The sequence below is a fragment of the Podarcis liolepis genome (genome assembly GCF_965112155.1).
Source record: "Podarcis liolepis genome assembly, chromosome: 2".
Classification (NCBI taxonomy): Eukaryota; Metazoa; Chordata; class Lepidosauria; order Squamata; family Lacertidae; genus Podarcis; species Podarcis liolepis.
In genome coordinates, this window is record NC_139555.1 from 114,796,456 (window position 1) to 114,816,065 (window position 19,610).

The 19,610-nt window shown below is 49.6% G+C and overlaps 1 protein-coding gene across 1 annotated transcript in view; it reads right to left on the reverse strand.

Moving 5' to 3' along the window:
• The window catches only part of EGFL8 (EGF like domain multiple 8), a 33,060-nt gene that overhangs the window by 3,145 nt on the left and 10,305 nt on the right, over positions 1-19,610 (reverse strand). The window contains exons 2-9 of the mRNA XM_083493355.1: positions 15,109-15,508; positions 14,672-14,762; positions 12,488-12,611; positions 9,159-9,278; positions 7,453-7,565; positions 7,076-7,171; positions 5,826-5,990; positions 2,335-2,411 (exon numbers count right to left, since the gene is read on the reverse strand). Of these exons, the coding sequence (XP_083349481.1) occupies positions 2,335-2,411; positions 5,826-5,990; positions 7,076-7,171; positions 7,453-7,565; positions 9,159-9,278; positions 12,488-12,588 (672 nt within the window). The 5' untranslated portion in view covers positions 12,589-12,611; positions 14,672-14,762; positions 15,109-15,508. The remainder of the gene's footprint in view (positions 1-2,334; positions 2,412-5,825; positions 5,991-7,075; positions 7,172-7,452; positions 7,566-9,158; positions 9,279-12,487; positions 12,612-14,671; positions 14,763-15,108; positions 15,509-19,610) is intronic.

Sequence of the window (19,610 nt, forward strand, 5' to 3'; positions counted from 1 at the left end):
GAGAGGAGGGCTGCAGGGCAGTTGTGGCAGGGGCCCACTGGGACTGATAGGGCAGAAGGTGGGGAGCCAGCCAGCAGGTGGCGCCAGAGACAGCCAACATGTTGTGGTTTTGCTGTACAAGGCGAAACACTGAGAGCAAGGAGGAGGCGGCAGCTGTCAGGCAGGGCCACTCGATGGACTCTCCAAGCAGCAAAGGTGGGGGTTGACTGATGGCAGACCCAGGTTGGTGGGGCAGCAGCCCATTCCTCGTAACTAATTTGTATTGCCATCATTACATATTTTTAGGCGTCAGGCAAACACTCTCTGTTCTCTTTAACCAGGCTTTTGGCTGCTTAACATTCTAAGTCCCTTTAAATGTGTTTGTGGGAGAGGGGGTTTTTTGGCTTGTTTTTGCTTTTATTAAGAACTTTGTGTATGTTCTCATTTTGTATTTTTCTGTGGTGAACCACCCTGGGGTCTTCAGATCAAGGGTGGCATACAAATGTAATTAATAATACTAATTCTGGTGTGCTCAGGTTCATGGGGTCACAAAGAGTCGGACACGACTAAATGACTAAACAACAACAGTGCTAATAATACTGTATTTTAAATTGTTGCAGCCCACCTTGCGACCTTACGGTGAAGGGTGGGGAGATAATTATTATTATTATTATTATTATTATTATTATTATTATTATTATACCAACCCCATCATGGGAGGGAGAGAGAATGCAGGAATGCCCTGTATCATTCGGCTCTCCTCCTCCTCCTCCAAAAAATCACCTTGGCCACCCAAGGGTATAATGTAAAGGGTAAAGGGACCCCTGACCGTTAGGTCCAGTTGTGGCCGACTCTGGGGTTGCAGCGCTCATCTTGCTTTATTGGCCGAGGGAGCCGGCGTACAGCTTCCGGGTCATGTGGCCAGCATGACTAAGCCGCTTCTGGCGAACCAGAGCAGCGCATGGAAACGCCATTTACCTTCCCACCGGAGCAGTACCTATTAATCTACTTGTACTTTGACGTGCTTTTGAAGTGCTAGGTTGGCAGGAGCAGGGACCGAGCAACAGGAGCTCACCCTGTCGCGGGAATTCGAACCCCCGACCTTCTGATCGGCAAGTCCTAGGCTCTGGTTTAACCCACAGCGCCACCCGCGTCCCTGCCCAAGGGTATAGCCAGGACATAACCATTTTCAAGGGCACTCACTATGGATTCTTCATCTGCTAGTTATCCAGAGCTGGCTTTGCCAAATTCTTTATGCCCACACGTGTTGCAAGGGGGGAAAATGGCACGTATCCCCGGCTAAACCCCCGTCTCTGTTTCTCCCTCCGAGAAATGCCGCACTGAAATCTTGTTACTGCTAAGTTCTTTGATTTGCTAATCTTTGGCCTTTAGCTCCCCCCACCTGGGTCTTTAAAAGTTATCAATCTGTCCGCTATCCCCTCATCCATCAACTATCTGAAACAGACCCAGCTGTCGGAAACTGGAGGGCCTCTCCCTCCCTGGCATGTAAGGAGTGTGGTGGCCAAAAACCAGGGAGGGGTGGTCCAATGACCCCTAAAATTGGGGTGAGGAAACTGTTTTTTCTTTCGAAGGCCACTGTCCCTTATGGTCAAAATAAAAAAAATTCCTTCCAGTAGCACCTTAAAGACCAACTAAGTTAGTTCTTGGTATGAGCTTTCGTGTGCATGCACACTTCTTCAGATACACTGAAACAGAAGTTGCCAGATCCTTCTATATAGTGAGAAGGTGGGGAGGGGTATTACTCAGAAGGGTGGTGGGAATGGGAGATTGGCAGATAGCTGAGATGAGCCTGTTGACGACTCTTAACGACTGCAATAGGTCTTACAGGAAAAGGCAAGGGGTGAGAAGGTGAGAAATGGCTTAGTCATGTATAATGAGATAAGAATCCAATGTCTCTGTTCAAACCAGGTCTCTCCATGGTTTTAAGTTTGGTAATGAGTTGCAATTCAGCAGCTTCTCTTTCCAGTCTATTTCTGAAATTCCTTTGTAGTAAAACAGCTACTTTGAGATCTTGTATAGAAGGATCTGGCAACTTCTGTTTCAGTGTATCTGAAGAAGTGTGCATGCACACGAAAGCTCATACCAAGAACTAACGTAGTTGGTCTTTAAGGTGCTACTGGAAGGATTTTTTTTATTTTGACTATGGCAGACCAACACGGCTACCTATCTGTAACTGTCCCTTATGGGTCAGCCGTTGGTTGAAACTCAAAGGGGCCAGAACAGAAACATAATAAAGAGCCCAGCTGGATGAGGCCAATGGCCCATAGAGCCCAACATCCTGTTCTCCCAGTGGCCAGCCAGCCTCCTGGGACAGAGACCTGCAAAGACTCTCACCTCTTCCAGCTGCTCCACTTTGGCTTGAAGCTCCTGGATCTCATTGGGAATCGTCTCCTGAGCTCCTAGAATTTTCACTGGGGGGAAGAGAAGAGGAGGACGAGGGAGAAGAGAGCGTGAGAAGGAGCAGGACTGGAACTACCAGTGTGTGGTGGAGCCCCAGAGAGGGTCCAAAATTGATTTCATTTCTTTTTTGTATTTATCTCCCACCATTTTCTCCAAGGAGCTCAAGGTGGAATACAGTGGTACCTCAGGTTAAGTACTTAATTCGTTCTGGAGGTCTGTTCTTAACCTGAAGCACCACCTTAGCTAATGGGGCCTCGTGCTGCTGCCGTGCCGCCGGAGCACGATTTCTGTTCTCATCCTGAAGCAAAGTTCTTAACCCGAGGTACTACTTCTGGGTTAGCGGAGTCTGTAACCTGAAGCGTATGTAACCTGAAGCATATGTAACCTGAGGTACCACTGTACATGGTTTCTCCTCTTCTCCTTTCTTCTCAGAAGTTTTTGTTTTGCCCAATAATGTTGAGCTTTTTTGGCATAATTGCAAAAAAAGGTTGATTTTTTTAATAGCTATTTTTCAGGAAAATCGGCCGACTGCAGTATTCCGGGTAATGTCCGGGATATTCCAGACGTATGGCAACCATAGGTTAGGCTGAGCGGCAGTGACAGTCCCAAGGTCTCCAAGTGATTGGAGTCAAACCCTGGTCTCTGAAGTACAACACTCTAACCACTATGCCACGCTGGCAGAAGGGCCAAGGAGGGCGAGATCTGAACACATGTACAGAACACAACGAATCAGCATTCTGCTCTTTGGACACTTAATTAGGGGTGTCGACTAATAGGCCTCCTTTTCCGCCTCCTTTTCCACCAGGCACCGCCCTCAAGTGTCCAGACTCCGCCCCTCAGTCAATACTGGTCCTATTCATAATTCAAGAAGGACACTGACAAACTGGAACGTGTCCAGAGGAGGGCAACCAAAATGGTCAAAGGCCTGGAAACGATGCCTTATGAGGAACGGCTAAGGGAGCTGGGCATGTTTAGCCTGGAGAAGAGGAGGTTAAGGGGTGATATGATAGCCATGTTCAAATATATAAAAGGATGCCAGATAGAGGAGGGAGAAAGGTTGTTTTCTGCTGCTCCAGAGAAGCAATGGATCCGGACACGGAGCAATGGATCCAAACTACAAGAAAGAAGATTCCACCTAAACATTAGGAAGAACTTCCTGACAGTAAGAGCTGTTCGACAGTGGAATTTGCTGCCAAGGAGTGTGGTGGAGTCTCCTACTTTGGAGGTCTTTAAGCAGAGGCTTTACAACCATTTGTCAGGAGTGCTCTGATGGTGTTTCCTGCTTGGCAGCGGGTTGGACTCGATGGCCCTTGTGGTCTCTTCCAACTCTATGATTCTATGAAACCAAAGCAGAAAGAGGTTCTTGGAACTGAACTCAGTGGCCAGATTCAAAGCTGCTTTTTACAGGGAAGTTGTGAAATGCACTCAGCAGCGTGGGGTCACAGTCTGAGGCAGCTGCCGCTGTGACCCATGAAGAATAGATCTGTTTGTAAGAAGAAGCCAGGAAATGGCGCAATTGAAGGTGTTGCGCTCTCCTCCACCTCAGCACCCCAGCAACCAGTAAACGGAAAGGGAGCGAGGGAGAAGATGCCCTACGACCCCCCAAAAATCCTGTTGAGCAGCCCTAACAAACTTATGAAGCTGCCTTGCACTGAATCGGATCATTGGTCCATCCCGGTTCAGTGCTGCCTACACGGACTGGCAGCTTCTCCCCTGGAGTTCAGGCAGGAAATTCTACCAGCTCTCCAGGGAGATGGCAGGGATTGAACCCCAAACCCCCTTTAAAATGGCCTCAAGGCACTGTGGACACAAGTTGAGGGCACAGGGCAGGCACACAAGCACACACTTGCCCTTCAACGCCACCTGTTAACGTCAACTGCCGCCTGAAGCAGCCGCCTCACTCTGTCCAATGGTAGAGCCGGCTGCTTCCTTCTATGAGGGGATGAAACAAGGTGCTTGCGTGAGGCAGGAGGAGGTAGCGGTTGTGGGGCACACTGGCCTTCACCCACACCAACACGTTTATACAGTGGAACCTTGGTTCTCAAATGTCTCCGTTGATGAACGTTTCGAAAACCTGGAAGTAAATGCTTCTGTTTTTGAACGCGCCTCGTAAGTAGAACGGCTCCCACGGTGTTTTTCAATTTTCTCAATTGAATTTGCAGACAGCCCTTTGTGCCTCAGTTATCGAACGTTTCGGAAGTCTAAGGGTCTTTTGGAACGGATTACGGTCGACAACCAAGGTTCCACTGCATCGCTTTGTTAAAAAGCCGTAGCTTCCTCTCCCAAAGATTTCTGGGAACCAGAGAGCTGTTAAAATCCCCGCTCCCCACGGAGCTACAATTCCCAGCACTCTCCACCAGCTATAGTTCCCAGAATTCCTTGCAGGGAAGCCATGACGGCAAAAGTGAGATAGGAGTTGCTTTAAGTGGATGGTAAGGATGTGGCCATTGGGATGCGGGTGGCGCTGTGGGTTAAACCACTGAGCCTAGGACTTGCGGTTTGAATCCCCTGCTCCTGCCAACCTAGCAGTTCGAAAGCACATCAAAGTGCAAGTAGATAAATAGGTACCGCTCCGGCAGGAAGGTAAACGGTGTTTGCATGCGCTGCTCTGGTTCGCCAGAAGCGGCTTAGTCATGCTGGCCACATGACCCGGAAGCTGTACGCCGGCTCCCTTGGCCAATAAAGCCTGGACCTAATGGTCAGGGGTCCCTTTACCTTTAATGATGTGGCCAGGGACATAAAGCATATGGGGTCCTGCCCCACCACCTTCACTCTTCACTCTGTCCTCTGCCGGCCCCCACCTGCCTGCCTGCCAGGTCTATCTGGCCCTTGAGAATTTAAGCAGGCCACACCCCCTTTCAACAGACCACACCCCATTCCACAGGCCACGCCCCTCGTCAGCCCAGCTTCGCACCTTCCAGGAGTGTTTTGGCACAGCTGGGACGTGTCCTCAAATTCTGCTGAGGTATCTTGCTTGCCCGGATAAAGGGCAGAGGGGTTTGTGTGTGAGAGAGACACAGCCAGCGTCGCATAGCGGTTAGAGTGTCAGACTAGGACCTGGGAGATCAGAGTTCGAATCCTCACTCAGCCATGATGCTCACTGGTCCAGTCACTGCCCCTCAGCCTGACCCACCTCACAGGGTTGTTGTAGGGAGAGAACGAAGCAGGGGAGAGCCACGTACGCCATCTTGAGCTCCTCAGAGATAAAGGTAGGGAAAAGATGCAACACACAAGCAAACCATAAATACAAATAGAAACTGGTTTAGGGTGCATAGGCAAAATTCAGAGCCATTGTTCTGCCCACTTTTGCCCCTGCCGACATGTGGCCTCTGGAAGGTTACCCAGAAGGCAATGCGGCCCTCGGCCTGCAAAGCGTCCTCCTCTCCCTTCCATAGAGCTTTCTCCCAGTCCTTGTGAGGACCCACCTTTGCTGGCGTGCAGAGGGGCGGCCTGGGCAGTGGGCAGCAAGCGGCAGCTCTTGCCATCTGGTTCCAGGGCATAGCCAGGGTGGCACTGGCACTCGTAGCTCCCTGCGGTGTTGAGGCAGCGTTGGTCGCAGAGAGAGACGGGTGCGTGGCACTCGTCCACATCTAAGGAAAGACGGAAGCGGGGTTAGGAGTCTACGTGTCTGACGCATAGCTGTCAACTTACAGATTTGGAAATAAGGGACCAGCAGCCTCTAAAATAAGGGATCAGCAGCCCAAATAAGGGATTTTGCTGTTGTAAAGTTGCATACATTGGTAGGATTGACAGGTGCTGTCAATCTGGCATGAGGCGGTTGCAGGGCCGCGGCAGCCGCTGAAGCGCCGCCCTTCTGTGTCCCTCCCCATCCCCTCCTCTTCCTCTTCCTCCTCCCTCAGGCTGCCTCCTCAGCTGCCACCACCGCTGCCGCCTCTGGGCTCGTGGGCGAGAGTCTCTCCCCCTCCCCCCCCCTCGGGCAGGGAAGGGCCGATGGAACTCCTCGCGCCAGGACGACTGCGCCAGAGCATGCTCTCTCTTGTGGCAGAGGACCCTGAGTCGCTGCTTCCCTCCCGAGCCAGGGGAGCATGAAACCCGGGAAATTTAAGGGGCATCATCAATAAGGCACAGCAGCGGGACATGGCGCTTGGATAAGGGAGTTTCCCGCCAAATAAGGGACGGTTGACAGCTATAGTCTGACGGGAGGGAGAACCCCTGTTGCATCTTCCTCTAGGGACCTTGAATAAATAATCTGCCAACCTGCAGAAACCCCGGAGACCTCAAGTTTCTAGTCCTGGTGAGTAAGGCCTTTAAGCCAAGTATCTGCCAACCCACAGGAAATCTGAACTAGAAACTGAACCTTAGATCTGTAGAATTGGAAGGGACCCATCTAGTTCAGCCCCCTGCAATGCAGGAAATTTATGCCCAGCCGAGTGTGGGACTTGAACGCATCACCCTGAGATTTAAAAGTCTCACGTTCTACCGACTGAGCCATCCCTTAAATGAGCCCTGGTGGTGCCTTCTGTTGCAATAAAGGGCACCAGGCTAAGATAGAGGGCACCGCCCCAGACCTCCCAGCAATTGCCACCTGAGGCGCCTTCCTAATGGTTCAGGTGGAAAGGATGCGATGGTGCCTTTGATGTCAAGCTAGCTGTGACCAACGTCCCCCACCAGCCACCCAGTGCTAACCCTCGCCTCTTCCAGCTGCTGTACTCACCAACATGGCAGTAGCGCCCGCCCCAGCCTGGTTGGCACTGGCACTGGTTTGGCTGGGCACAGGTGCCTCCGTTCTGACAGGGCTTGTTGCAGATGGCTGGCAGGAGAAAGGAGAGAGCAAGGCTGAAAGAGCCCGGACACTGAGGTCCGGTGCTGAGGGCCTTCTGGCGGTTCCCTCCCTGCGGGAAGTGAGGTTATAGGGAAGCAGGCAGAGGGCCTTCTCGGTGGTGGCACCCGCCCTGTGGAACGCCCTCCCATCAGACGCCAAGGACATAAACAACTATCTTAGGGATATGCGGATAACTGAGTGATGTCCGACTCTGATCTCTGTGGCTTCCATCACATTTCTGTGGCACAAACCACGATTCGAGGACTCACCTTCCTCGCACTTGGTGTCTCCCACGTGGCGTTTCTTCCAGCCTTGGCAGCAGACGATGTGGGTCTGCAGAATGTCTTTGCGCACCTGCCGTGTGGCCACGCGATAGGTAGTCCTAGGGAAGAGGAAAAACCCAAGTGTCCTTGGCTACTTCTTCTCCTCACCAAACTGGGTAAATGATGATTTCCATTTCTGACACCATACAGTGTTTAAGATGAAGCAATGCCAGCATTATCTGAAGCAGGAACCGTAGAGAGATGTCTGACTAGAAAGTCTCTCCGCTTATTAGGGTCTCACAGCGACAGACATGCCACACACAGCAATGGACCAGAACTGTATGATCACTGCACACCAGGGGGAAAGGGGAATCAGCATCCTTTGTTGTTTGTCTTCAGCATCAGGAAATTATGACACACACCCCCCTTCCTAGCTATTGTGGCTAATAGCTGGTAAGGACCACTGGTGAGGAAAAGAGTTTATTTATATCTCACCTTTTTATGACAGTATACAAAGCAGATAAGCATACAATGCAGCCTAAAAGATCAAAATCTAGGCTGTAGGGTTAGAAGTAGAAGATAGTGTATTTTGAAATAGTATCATATGTTAGGGATAAATTGTGAAATTTTTTATGGTAAAAGTAAGTGTGATTAAAAAATGGTTAAAAATTATGATATATGTAAACTGCTAAAGATGAGGTAAAATGAAAATCAGATAGTGGGGACTTGGGGAAGCTCACCTAACAATGTTTAGAAAAAATAAGGATAAGACAAGGATTTTTTTCTATTATTTTTTCTGTTTGTGTTGTTTATTTGTGTTATAAAATGAATATTTTTTTTGAAAAAGAAAAGATCAAAATCACAACAGGCATTACAACAGTCACGAGTTCAAATCACTAGCCACTTGCCATATAAGAAGTCTCCACGTGACTTATGGAATTTTAAGAGCCCGACATTTCTTAAAATAAGCATGATGAAATTACTTTAAAAGGCAACACGGTGACTCATGAAACAGATCTAACAAAGCAGCAGAAAAGGTGTACAATCTAGGGGCAGCCAATGTTTTGGACTACAACTCCCATGAGCCTCAGCCACCATGACCAAGGATGGTGGAGTCCGAAACATCAGGAGGGAGCCATGTTGGCTATCCCTGACGTAATCAATGAATAGAAAATCATGACATTCTGTCCAATGCCTAGGTGGAGTTTTTATCTGGTGTCGCGAGAATGCTAAAGATGACTCCAGGCAGACCTCATCGGGGAGAGCATTCCACAAGCAGGGGGCCACCACACAAAAGACCCTCTCCCTCAGCAAGTTAAAACAGATAGCAGTTTTTTTAAAAAAAACACCACCAGCAGAAACCATACTCTCCAACATTTGTGGCATCAAAATCGGGACACTCTTTTTTTGGTCCTGAACTCTCGCGCATGTGGGAATACAAGACCGAAAGACACTCTCATGAGACCAAAAAACCGAGCATCTTTCATTCTGGCGCTCTGGTGCAAATCAGCAAAGCACCAGGCCCCAAAATGGGACATTCCAGGATACAAACAGAAGCCAGGATTGGCTTCTGTGATTCTGGGATGCCCCACTTCAAAACGGGACAGTTGAGGGGTATGAAATACACAACCCTAAAAATGCACCGTTCAGTAAAACGTTCTCCCCACCCTCCTCTCCCCTGGTATCTCCAGGCAGTGGAGGACTTTGCTTACCTGTAGGTGCTGCAGACTCTGGGTCCAGCGCACAGCGTCAAATACGGCTGGTGCGCAGGCTTGGCGTAGGTCTCGTTGTAGAACAAGGGGATCCTCAACGTGCGCCGTGCGCACACTCGGCTGTGGGTCAGAGAGGGTGCACAACTGAGAGGGTTTGGGGGATTCCTTTCAGCCTCTAGAATATCAGAGCCCTGTGGTGCCTTAAACCACATGGGATTGCTAACACATCGAAAATAAAGGTCTTAGCAAAGTGGTTGAAATATCTGCTTTCCTTGCAGGAGGTTCCAGGTTCAATCCCCTACAGTCCCCGGCCTGAATCAATGGAGTGGCGCTGCCAGTCAGTGTCTACAATACTGAGATAGATGGACTAAGGCCTGACTGCATAATTCGGCTTCTGGTTTAAAACCAGGGTGCCACATAGATTGCTAAATTCTCTGCCCAAACCCATCCATATTCCCGTTTAATTAAATGGCTAGTCATGGGCACCAGTTGGTTAGCACGTGGTCCTGATAATGCAAAGGTTGCAGGATTGATCCTAATAATTATAATTATAATTTTATAATATACCCCATCCATCTGGCTGGGTTTCCCCAGCCACTCTGAGCGGCTCAGAGCTCAATGAAACGTCTGAGCTCAATGAAACGTCAAACATTAAAAGCTTCCCTAACAGGGCTGCCTTCAGATGTCTTCTAAAAGTCTGGTAATTGTTTTTCTCTTTGACATCTGGTGGGAGGGTGTTCCACAGGGTGGGCGCCACTACCAAGAAGGCCCTCTGCCTGGTTCCCTGTAACTTGGCTTCTCGCAGGGAACCACCAGAACCACCTCGGAGCTGGACCTCAGTGTCCGGGCTGAGCGATGGGGGTGGAGACGCTCCTTCAGGTATACTGGTCCGAGGCCATTTAAGGACAGCTGCATTTTCCTGCATTGCAGGGGGGTTGGACTAGATGACCCTCAGGGTCCCTCCAACTCTATATTTCTATGATTACGTCCAAAAGGTTCCCCCTAGCCAGCTTTTTGAAAACGTCATTGGGCATGACCATGAGATATTCATTGCTGGATTGTGGAGGGGCGCTTAACTCTTTAAATGCCCACGTACCAGTTTTTCATTCTGAAATTGTGGCCCACCCCCATGTGGCTTCCACTCCCTGCCTCTCTGCCAGCTATATCTGGGAGCTGGGCGAAATTGTGCTTTCTGAAACCCACGGATAAAAAGGGCAGATGATTTGGAGTGGAGAAATGGCAGGTGGGGGAAGGATTAAGGAGCCACTGTCTCCCAGTGCTGCTGCTCTGCTAAAAATATCTCCCAGTACCCTTCTACTTTAGAGGGACCGAGTTGAACTGAAAGTTAAATTGATCTCTGTGTAAGGTGCCGTGGTTGGCCCCTTAGCTGAGCAGAGACAATGTTTTTAAGAGAGTTGCATGTCATCTGGGAAAGAGTTTGCTTTCTGTAGCATATGCATATATTTCTGTCATTCTGTTGTCTCCTCTGGCCAAGCAGGTTGTTAAAACAATACAGGAACCTGCATAAGTTATTTGCCACTTGGAGAAGTAAGATTGCTTTTGGATTCATCCCAATTTTTCATCTTTTTCAAGCTGCCTAGGAGAGCCAGGCGTGGGGACCAGAATCTGTCTCCAGACAAATTGTGTGCATGCATTTGCTTTGATTGACATAATTTATCCTCTTTGCATAGTTCACAGCTCTTAAAAAAACAATTTGCAGCACATTTTTATTTTATCTTTCCAAGAGGAAAGGGGCGGGGCGAAAGCGATGGTCCCAGGGAAGTCTTTGCTTCTTAATTGTTTGCTTTGTTTTAAAGAGATGAGATGTTGTCTTTTGCTGGGTTCAGACAAAAGAGCCTTTTGTAGATACAGTTCTGTCTCAGTGCCAAGCTCTGTTGCCCTGTGCCAACGGCTTTCGTCAGACCCGAGATTCTTTGGAAAGCCCAAGACTGAATCAGGACTTTCCGCGTGCCAAAGATGAGGACCAGAAAAGCATTTTAAACACTGGGTTGTATTCAACTAAGTCCTGCTCAGAGTAGACCTATTGAAATTAATAAACCTTAGAATCGTGCAATTGTGGAACTGGAAGGGACCCCAAAGAGTCATCTAGCTCAATGCAGGAATCAGAACTGAAGCATTCCTGAGAGATGGCCATCCTGCCTCTGCTTAAAAATCTCCAAGGAAGGAGAGTCAAACACTTTCCAAAGGAGTCCGTTTCACTTGCCTAAAAGCACTCATGCTGCAATAACATAAAGAGGACAAATGCTACCTTGCCTGCTACACAGTGGTACCTCTGGTTACGTACTTAATTCGTTCCGGAGGTCCGTTCTTAACCTGAAACTGTTCTTAACCTGAAGCACCACTTTAGTTAATGGGGCCTCCTGCTGCTGCCGCGCCACCGGAGCACGATTTCTGTTCTCATCCTGAAGCAAAGTTCTTAACCCAAGGTGCTATTTCTGGGTTAGCGGAGTCTGTAACCTGAAGCGTATGTAACCTGAAGCATATCACACTTCCTCTGGAACAAATTAAGACCTCTGGAACAAATTAAGTACTTAACCTGAGGTACCACTCTACTAGGAAAGGTGCCCCTGGGCTAAAAGTTCTTTGTACACTAGGACAAGAACTTTGAATCTTGCTCTATAGAGGAAGAAGAAGAGAAGAAGTGTTTGGATTTGATATCCCGCTTTATCACTACCCGAAGGAGTCTCAAAGCGGCTAACATTCTCCTTTCCCTTCCTCCCCCACAATGAACACTCTGTGAGGTGAGTGGGGCTGAGAGACTTCAGAGAAGTGGGACTAGCCCAAGGTCACCAAGCAGCTGCATGTGGAGGAGCGGAGACGCGAACCCGGTTCCCCAGATTACGAGACTACCGCTCTTAACCACTACACCACACTGGTTCACACCTGCTGGAGATGGGTTTCTGTGCTCTTTATGCCTGACACTCCTGTGCAGATCCCATTTTTGCCAATAAAGAGTTAACTTCAACTTGCACAGTGTGATTTACTGCTGGCTCGTTCCTGTCATTTGCCCCCATCCTCATTGCTGCTGAGACTCAGGTGGAAGGCAAATCTGCCAGCCAGGGCCACCCCATGGAACCACTAGTAAGTAAGATGCCAGTCTCCACTGGTGCCCACAGCAGTTTCTCCAGTCTGCAAACAAGTCCATCGGCCCTAAGAGGTTGGCCACATTGGCTCCCTCCCTGAGGGTGGGAAGCGGTTGCAGAAGTCTGTCCCCCCATCCCCATTCCTGCTGCAGCTTTCCAGCCCAGATCCAGGGGGCAGCCTCGCATTCCTTGCCTGCGTCACCCACCCCACCGCTCTCTCCTTACGTCTCAGGCTTCTTGCTCTGTCCAAGCGCTTCCCTCAGGAGGAAGGCAGCGAGGAGCCCCCCACAGAGGAAGGCTGTGGCAGCAACACCCTGCCTCCCCATCGCACAGGGAGCGGGTTCAAATCCTGTGGAAGAGAAGAGAAGGATTTAAGGAAAGGGCTGCGGCTCAGCAACAAAGCAGCACCTTTGCCTGCAGCTTCAGTCCTTGACACAGAATCGTAGACTTGGAAGGGAACCCAGGGGTCATCCAGTCCAACCCCCTGCAATGTAGCTGTCCCGTACGGGGATTGAACCTGCGACTTTGGCATGATCAGCACCTCGCTCCAACTAACTGAGCCATCAGTCCGGTTGGTTTGCAGGGGAGGCTGGGCAAGGTTAGATCAAAGCAAACGTCCACACTTTCCTTATCACAAAAGCCTGGTCTTTGGGGGGAAGTGGGTTTGTCCTGCAAGAGTTCCCAAACTGGCCTTAATCCTGCATCCTCCATTTGCCAGTAGGTGATGGAATCCCAGCTGAAAATTAGCATCTCTAAAGGGCCCCTTGCCTTGATCCAGAACAGCTCTTCTCAGATTCCTTATATGTGGTAGGGCGAGGGGGAAATGAACGAGAAGGAGTGGTTTTCCTTACTTTATTATCTGAGGTAATTTTTATATTATTATTATTATACATGTATTCAAAAGTTACAATACAGCTTTGTCCCCTGCCATAATATCACAGAATGATCAATCCCACATCACTGTCATGACGGCTCGCCAAATATACTCAATAGGAACCCAGCTTCCAATCTGGTTGGCTAGGCATTTTCAATCACTATATCCCCTCCACAGACGCCTCCGTAACGATGATAATGGCATTAACATATCCTGTTCTTCTTCAATAAAAGAGAGAAAGGGATGTATTTTTTTTTAAAATATCTTTTGGAGATGGAACTTTTGTCACAAAATTTATCTTTTGTGGTAGGGCTTTGTGTGATTGCCAAAGGTGTGCGGTATTACTGTAGTGCAAATTTATACAGAATTTCGTCTTGTCCATTGCAAGGAGGCTTCTCCTCTTTTTACTGGCTCCCTTTGGGCCTGTTTCCTTTGCTGAACACCTTAACATGCAGAAATTGCAACGGCTAAAGCTCCCTCTGCCCCACTCATGCCAAGGACAGGCTTTCACCCTATATTTCCACGTTTCGAGCTACTGTTAAAACAGATATATATTAGTTCAATCAATGGAGCATGAGACCCTGAAGCTCAGGGTTGTGGGTTCGAGTTCCATGTCGAGCAAAAGATTCCTGCATTGCAGAGGGTTGGGCTAGATGACCCTCAGGTTCCCTTCTGACGCTACAATCCTATGATTCTATGAATTGGTCTTATATATGATCTTGGCGGCACGAATGGTAACTGCAACTCAATGGAAAACAGTCCCAAATCTTCCCCTGGCTGCTTGGTACTGCTCATTCTGGAATATAGCTATAATGGATAATTCAAGATTTCAACAAGGACTGGAACCTCCAGACCATTTTTATACGGTTTGGCATTCTTCTATGACATACGCAGCAGAGGCATCTTTTTCAGTGCAATCTGCAACTATCCCGGGTGATCTGATAACGTTTATAGTCTTTACTTAAGACTTGTTATTTTAACCCCTGTGCAACTGGGTGCATTCTGCATGCCCGTTTTATAGTTCTGCTTTTCATCTTTTAACTTCCGCCAGTCGTCGTAATTCTTCTCTCTTGTTTTCTATACATTATAAAACGATAAAGCAAACCTTCAAAGGAGCGAGTATAGCAACGTTCCTCTTCATCAGCCTTTGTCAACCGGACCTGATGACCTCCAGAGGTGCCAGCCAGGGCTGATGGGATATGTAGTCTGAAACACATCTGGGGGGCACCAGGTTGGCAAAGATGGCCCTGCGCCATCCTCAATATCTGGCGCTGCGGAAAATTCAGCAAACTTTACATGCAGAATCACAGATCTACGGAGTTGGAAGGGACCACCGGGGGGGTGTGGGTGTGGGTGTGTCATCTAGTCCAACCGCTGCAATGCAGGAATCTTTCGCCCAGCATGGGACTCGAACCCATAACCTTGAGTCTCATGCTCTACCAGCTGAGCTATCCCTCAGGATGGACACACACACGTTCTCTCAGTGCACGCTGCAAAATGTCCCCACCACCAACCTCATAAAATTACCCTTGCACACTACCTGTTCTGTCTCCTCTCAGCCTTGGCGCTTCTCTCTGGCTGCCCAACCTGAGAGCTCCTGCATCCAGCCGTCTGTTCCCAGCTCGGCTGTGGGTGGAAGCAGAGTTTGAAACAGCCAAGTCCCCACCTTTCTTGGACAGCCGCCACGCACCCTTGCAGCAGCCGCCGCAGCAAATCCCCTCTTCCACCCACCTCTGGCCGATGCCCCCTGGCATTTCGGCCCCTGGCATGAGTCACGCCCTCCCCCCCTCGACCCCAAACCCGCCGACGAGGCGAGTGGCCCAGACAGGGCCTCATTGTCCCCTCCGCCCCCTTGGGATTCCTCACCCCCCACCGAACAAACCAGTTCATTGTCACTCTCAGGGTCCTTTGCGCTGGAATGGGAGAGAATTATGTGCAGAACCCCCCCCCCCCCAACCCAGCACATACACACCACAAGGCCAGGATATCGGGGAGCTCTCTGTGTGTGGAGTTGTGTGCCAGAATTGTCGGGGGGCACTGCTGGCAGGAGGCTGCGGCGAAGTTCGGGAACTTGAGTTTGGGCCACTGTCTGGGCTGCCACAATAGGACAAAGGCAGGAACTGGTTCCAGGCTGTGACGGAAAATGTCGCCCACAGATGTCAGCCTTTAAAACAAACCGGCTGGCTACAGCCACACACATTGTCTCCCGCTGCAACGCCTTCAAGATGAAGGAGCCCGGTGTCTGGGTGGGCCGGGAGGCGATAAGGCTTCAGGCAGTGCACCCGCCTCCCGGTTCGAAAGCCTTTTCGTTGGCAGGGGCAAGTCTGCTGCGTGGCTGAACATCTGCACCTTCTCTCCTTCAATGTGACAGGCTGACGTTCAAGAGGTGAAGCTGTTGGTCACTAGGGAGAAACAGGGGCAGGGAATATTTCCCCCTGTTGACTGAAATTCAATGGGCAAAGCCTTTCCTATTGGAGAGAAGTAACGCTTCGAAATAATTTCCCCTGTTAACTTATTCCACCTGACCTTGGATTGGGTTGTGCCAGGCAAAGGTGGATTTAGGGGAGCAGAGATTGAGGGTGCGGAGCCACAGGGGATGCCACAACTGTTATTTAAAGGCAGGGGCACCAAATTTTGGCATTGCACAGGGTGTCACTGAAATTTGAGACCTGAGTCTGCCACTGTGCCAGGTTTTGTTAAAGGAATTGTGGGTGTGTTCGGGTGTGTTCACGTTAAAGCACAGTGAAGTTGCCCCTCTGCCTCCCCCCATGCATTTCACAACCCCCCCCCCCAAAGCTGTTCACATCAGCATGGCTTCATTAGTGTCAGATTCATTTCTATTTGTGTGCACAACTAGGCAGGGGGTCTGGTGGGAGGGGAGGCTTTTACCCTCTGCAAAGGTGTTCACACCTTGGCTAGAGAATCGTTGAAGGACTCTAATCAGTATAAAGCTGGTTTCAGAAATAATGCACCAGACGGTAGCATTTTATAACAAAGTGTAGGACATTAATCCATTTGAACAGGGATGAAAAACCCGGCACCAGAAACAGTAAACAGGAGTGTGAACAGAGTCTTAGTCTAGCATAGATGTTCCTTGAGCGGGACCACACAGTCATGTGATTCCATACACTTCAACATTCGGAGGATCCAAATTTGGGCTCTCTTTTTTGGGTCAGACACGCTGGCACGAGCCAGAGCACCTGACCCAAAACCAAGGGCCTTTTGCTCAGGTGTGAGCTAACCACTGTGCCGAGAGCAATTCACTAGAGCTGCTTCTGTCCCGCTTGGAAAAATCGGGATTTGGCAAAACACCGAAATTGTGATTGATTTGGCGGCTGCCACAGAAGAAATGAAAGGGACGCGGGTGGTGCTGTGAGTTAAACCACAGAGCCTAGGACTTGCTGATCAGAAGGTTGGCGGTTCGAATCCCCATGACGGGGTGAGTTCCCGTTGCTCGGTCCCTGCTCCTGCCAACCTAGCAGTTCGAAAGCATGTCAAAGTGCAAGTAGATAAATAGGTACCACTCCGGCGGGAAGGTAAACGGCGTTTCCGTGCGCTGCTCTGGTTTATCTCAAGCGGCTTAGTCATGCTGGCCACATGACCCGGAAGCTGTACGCCGGCTCCCTCGGCCAATAAAGCGAAATGAGCGCTGCAACCCCAGAGTCGGCCACGACTGGACCTAATGGTCAGGGGTCCCTTTACTTTTACTTTTTACCTTTTACAGAAGAGATGTGGCGGTTGATGGGTATGCGATTCTTGACTGTTAGAATGAGGCAGGAGAGGGTTAAGGTGATGCTATAATTTGAGAGAAAATATTATGAAAATGCTATACAGTTGGCACCACACTCCAGCAAAATTAGCAAAGATGTATAAAAACAGATCACCAACTTCCTGGAGGTGTAAGGATGCAATAGAGTCATATATGCACATGTGGTGGGAATGCACAGCCATTGAAGAATTTTGGAATGAATTAAGGCAATGCCTCTTGATGGAAGGATGATTCTGGGACGAGAGGGAGCCCTTTGGGGAATCAGGACTCAGTTGCCAGCCCACTGTCCCTTCCCTGGGGGAGAGCATAAAAGAAGACTAAAGGTAAAGGTAAAGGTACCCCTGACCGTTAGGTCCAGTCGCGGACGACTCTGGGGTTGTGCGCTCATCTCGCTCTATAGGCCGAGGGAGCCGGCGTTCGTCCGCAGACAGCTTCCGGGTCATGTGGCCAGCATGACTAAGCCGCTTCTGGCAAACCAGAGCAGCACACAGAAACGCCGTTTACCTTCCCACCGGAGCGGTACCTATTTATCTACTTGCACTTGACATGCTTTTGAACTGCTAGGTGGGCAGGAGCTGGGACCGAACAACAGGAGCTCACCCCGTTGCAGGGATTTGAACTGCCGACCTTCCCATCGGCAAGAAGACTAGTCAACTTCATATTGCGACTGGAGCTGGGAACACCCAGAGGTTTTGCTCTCTTTGAGGAACCCTAGAACTAAAGGGGAACCAGCCTTTGGTGGACTGTTAGCCCTGCAAGACCATCCAACGTAAGCTCACTTGGTGCACATCCACCTTGGTAGCTCTGTTGATAGAGCAGGAGACTCTTAATCTCAGGGTTGTGGGTTTGACCCCCACGCTGGGCAAAAAAATCCTGTACTGCGGGGGGTTGGACTAGATGACCCACAGGGTCCCTTCCAACTCTACAATTCTATGGTTCTATGTGCAAATAAAACCATGTATCACAGGTATCACAAACGCCCCAGTGAGCTTCATTTTTAGAAAAGCCAGTCCCAAGGTATTCATGGAGGCTGCTGTGTTCATTGTTATAATTAGGATTATGTTTACATCCCACTTTCTCCCCAAGGACCTCAAAATGGTGCAGATGCCTTTTACTCTCACAACCACCATGTGAGGCAGGTGTGGTTGAGAGACAGTGACTGGCCCAAGCTCACCCAGCAAGCTTCATGCTTGAACAGGATGGGAAAGATTTCTCACTTGTTCAGAAACTTGGGTGTGTGAACAGTGGCCACGTTCACACGTTATGCTGACACCCAGACAAGCGTTTGCTGCTCGAAAGAGAGTGCAAATGTTGATTTGTATGGCTCAAATGTCACGTACATAGCGGGGTGAACACCCCAACAGCCATGCTGCAACACATTTCCCTGGTATATATTGAGAGCTTTGAAAATTTAGCGCAGGGTTGTTTTCTAGGGATAAGGCCTAGTTTGGTCTGGCTCCTTTTGAACCCTGTACTGGAGTCTTGTCCGTCCTTCCTTCCTTCCTTCCTTTCTCTCTCTCTCTCTCTCTCTCTCCCCCCCCCCCGCCCCGAGGACACAGAAGGGTCCTGGCTAACCCCAACTAGAACAAAATCAGCTTGGCCGCTTTCTGACCTCTGGTATAGCCGCCAGAATATTTTGTGTGAAAGCCAGGATTAAACGATGAAGCCCACACAGCCACCCTGAAGTGCCAGGCTGTTGAGCTCCAGCCCAGTTTCACACGCAGTGTGAGATTTCTGCAGGGCGCATATGTGCCGCTGGTCCACAGCCATCCTTCCACCCACCTGCTCCTCTCACAAGGTGGCAGAACAACATGGCAGCCCGATGCGACACGGATGTCAGAAGCTAACTTATAATGAGTCAGTCTGTGGGAATCTATACAGGCTCTGATGCTTGCTTCAAGGCCGCTTGGTCCATTGAGCTCAGTATTGCCTGCACTGACTGGCAGCAGCAGCTCTTCAGCGACTTGGGCAGGGCCTCTGTCCCAGCTGTACGGGGAGACGTCAAGGACTGAACCTGGGACTTTCCATGAGAGGGAAGGTGGTGTTCATTTTTCACCTCCCAATGTGCAAAATAAAACAAAGCAAGCTGATGGCATGCCCTCCAACATTTCTCCAATGAAAACAGGGATATTCTATCCAATTATTATTATTATTATTATTATTATTATTATTATTATTATTACTACTACTACTACTACTATTACTACTACTACTACTACTGGGACGTGGGTGGCGCTGTGGGTTAAACCACAGAACCTAGGACTTGCCGATCAGAAGGTCGGCGGTTCGAATCCCCGCAACGGGGTGAGCTCCCGTTGCTCGGTTCCTGCTCCTGCCCACCTAGCAGTTCGAAAGCACGTCAAAGTGCAAGTAGATAAATAGGTACCACTCCGGTGGGAAGTTTAAACAGCGTTTCCGTGCGCTGCTCTGGTTCGCCAGAAATGGCTTAGTCATGCTGGCCACATGACCCAGAAGGTGTACGCTGGCTCCCTTGGCCAATAAAGCGAGATGAGCACCGCAATCCCAGAGTCGGCCACAACTGGACCTAATGGTCAAGGGTCCCTTTACCTTACTACTACTACTATTACCCTGCCCATCTGACTGGGTTTACGAGCCACTCTGGGTAGCTTCCAACATAAATAAAAACATAATAAAACATTCAACATTAAAAAACTTCCCTATACAGGGCTGCCTTCAGGTGTCTT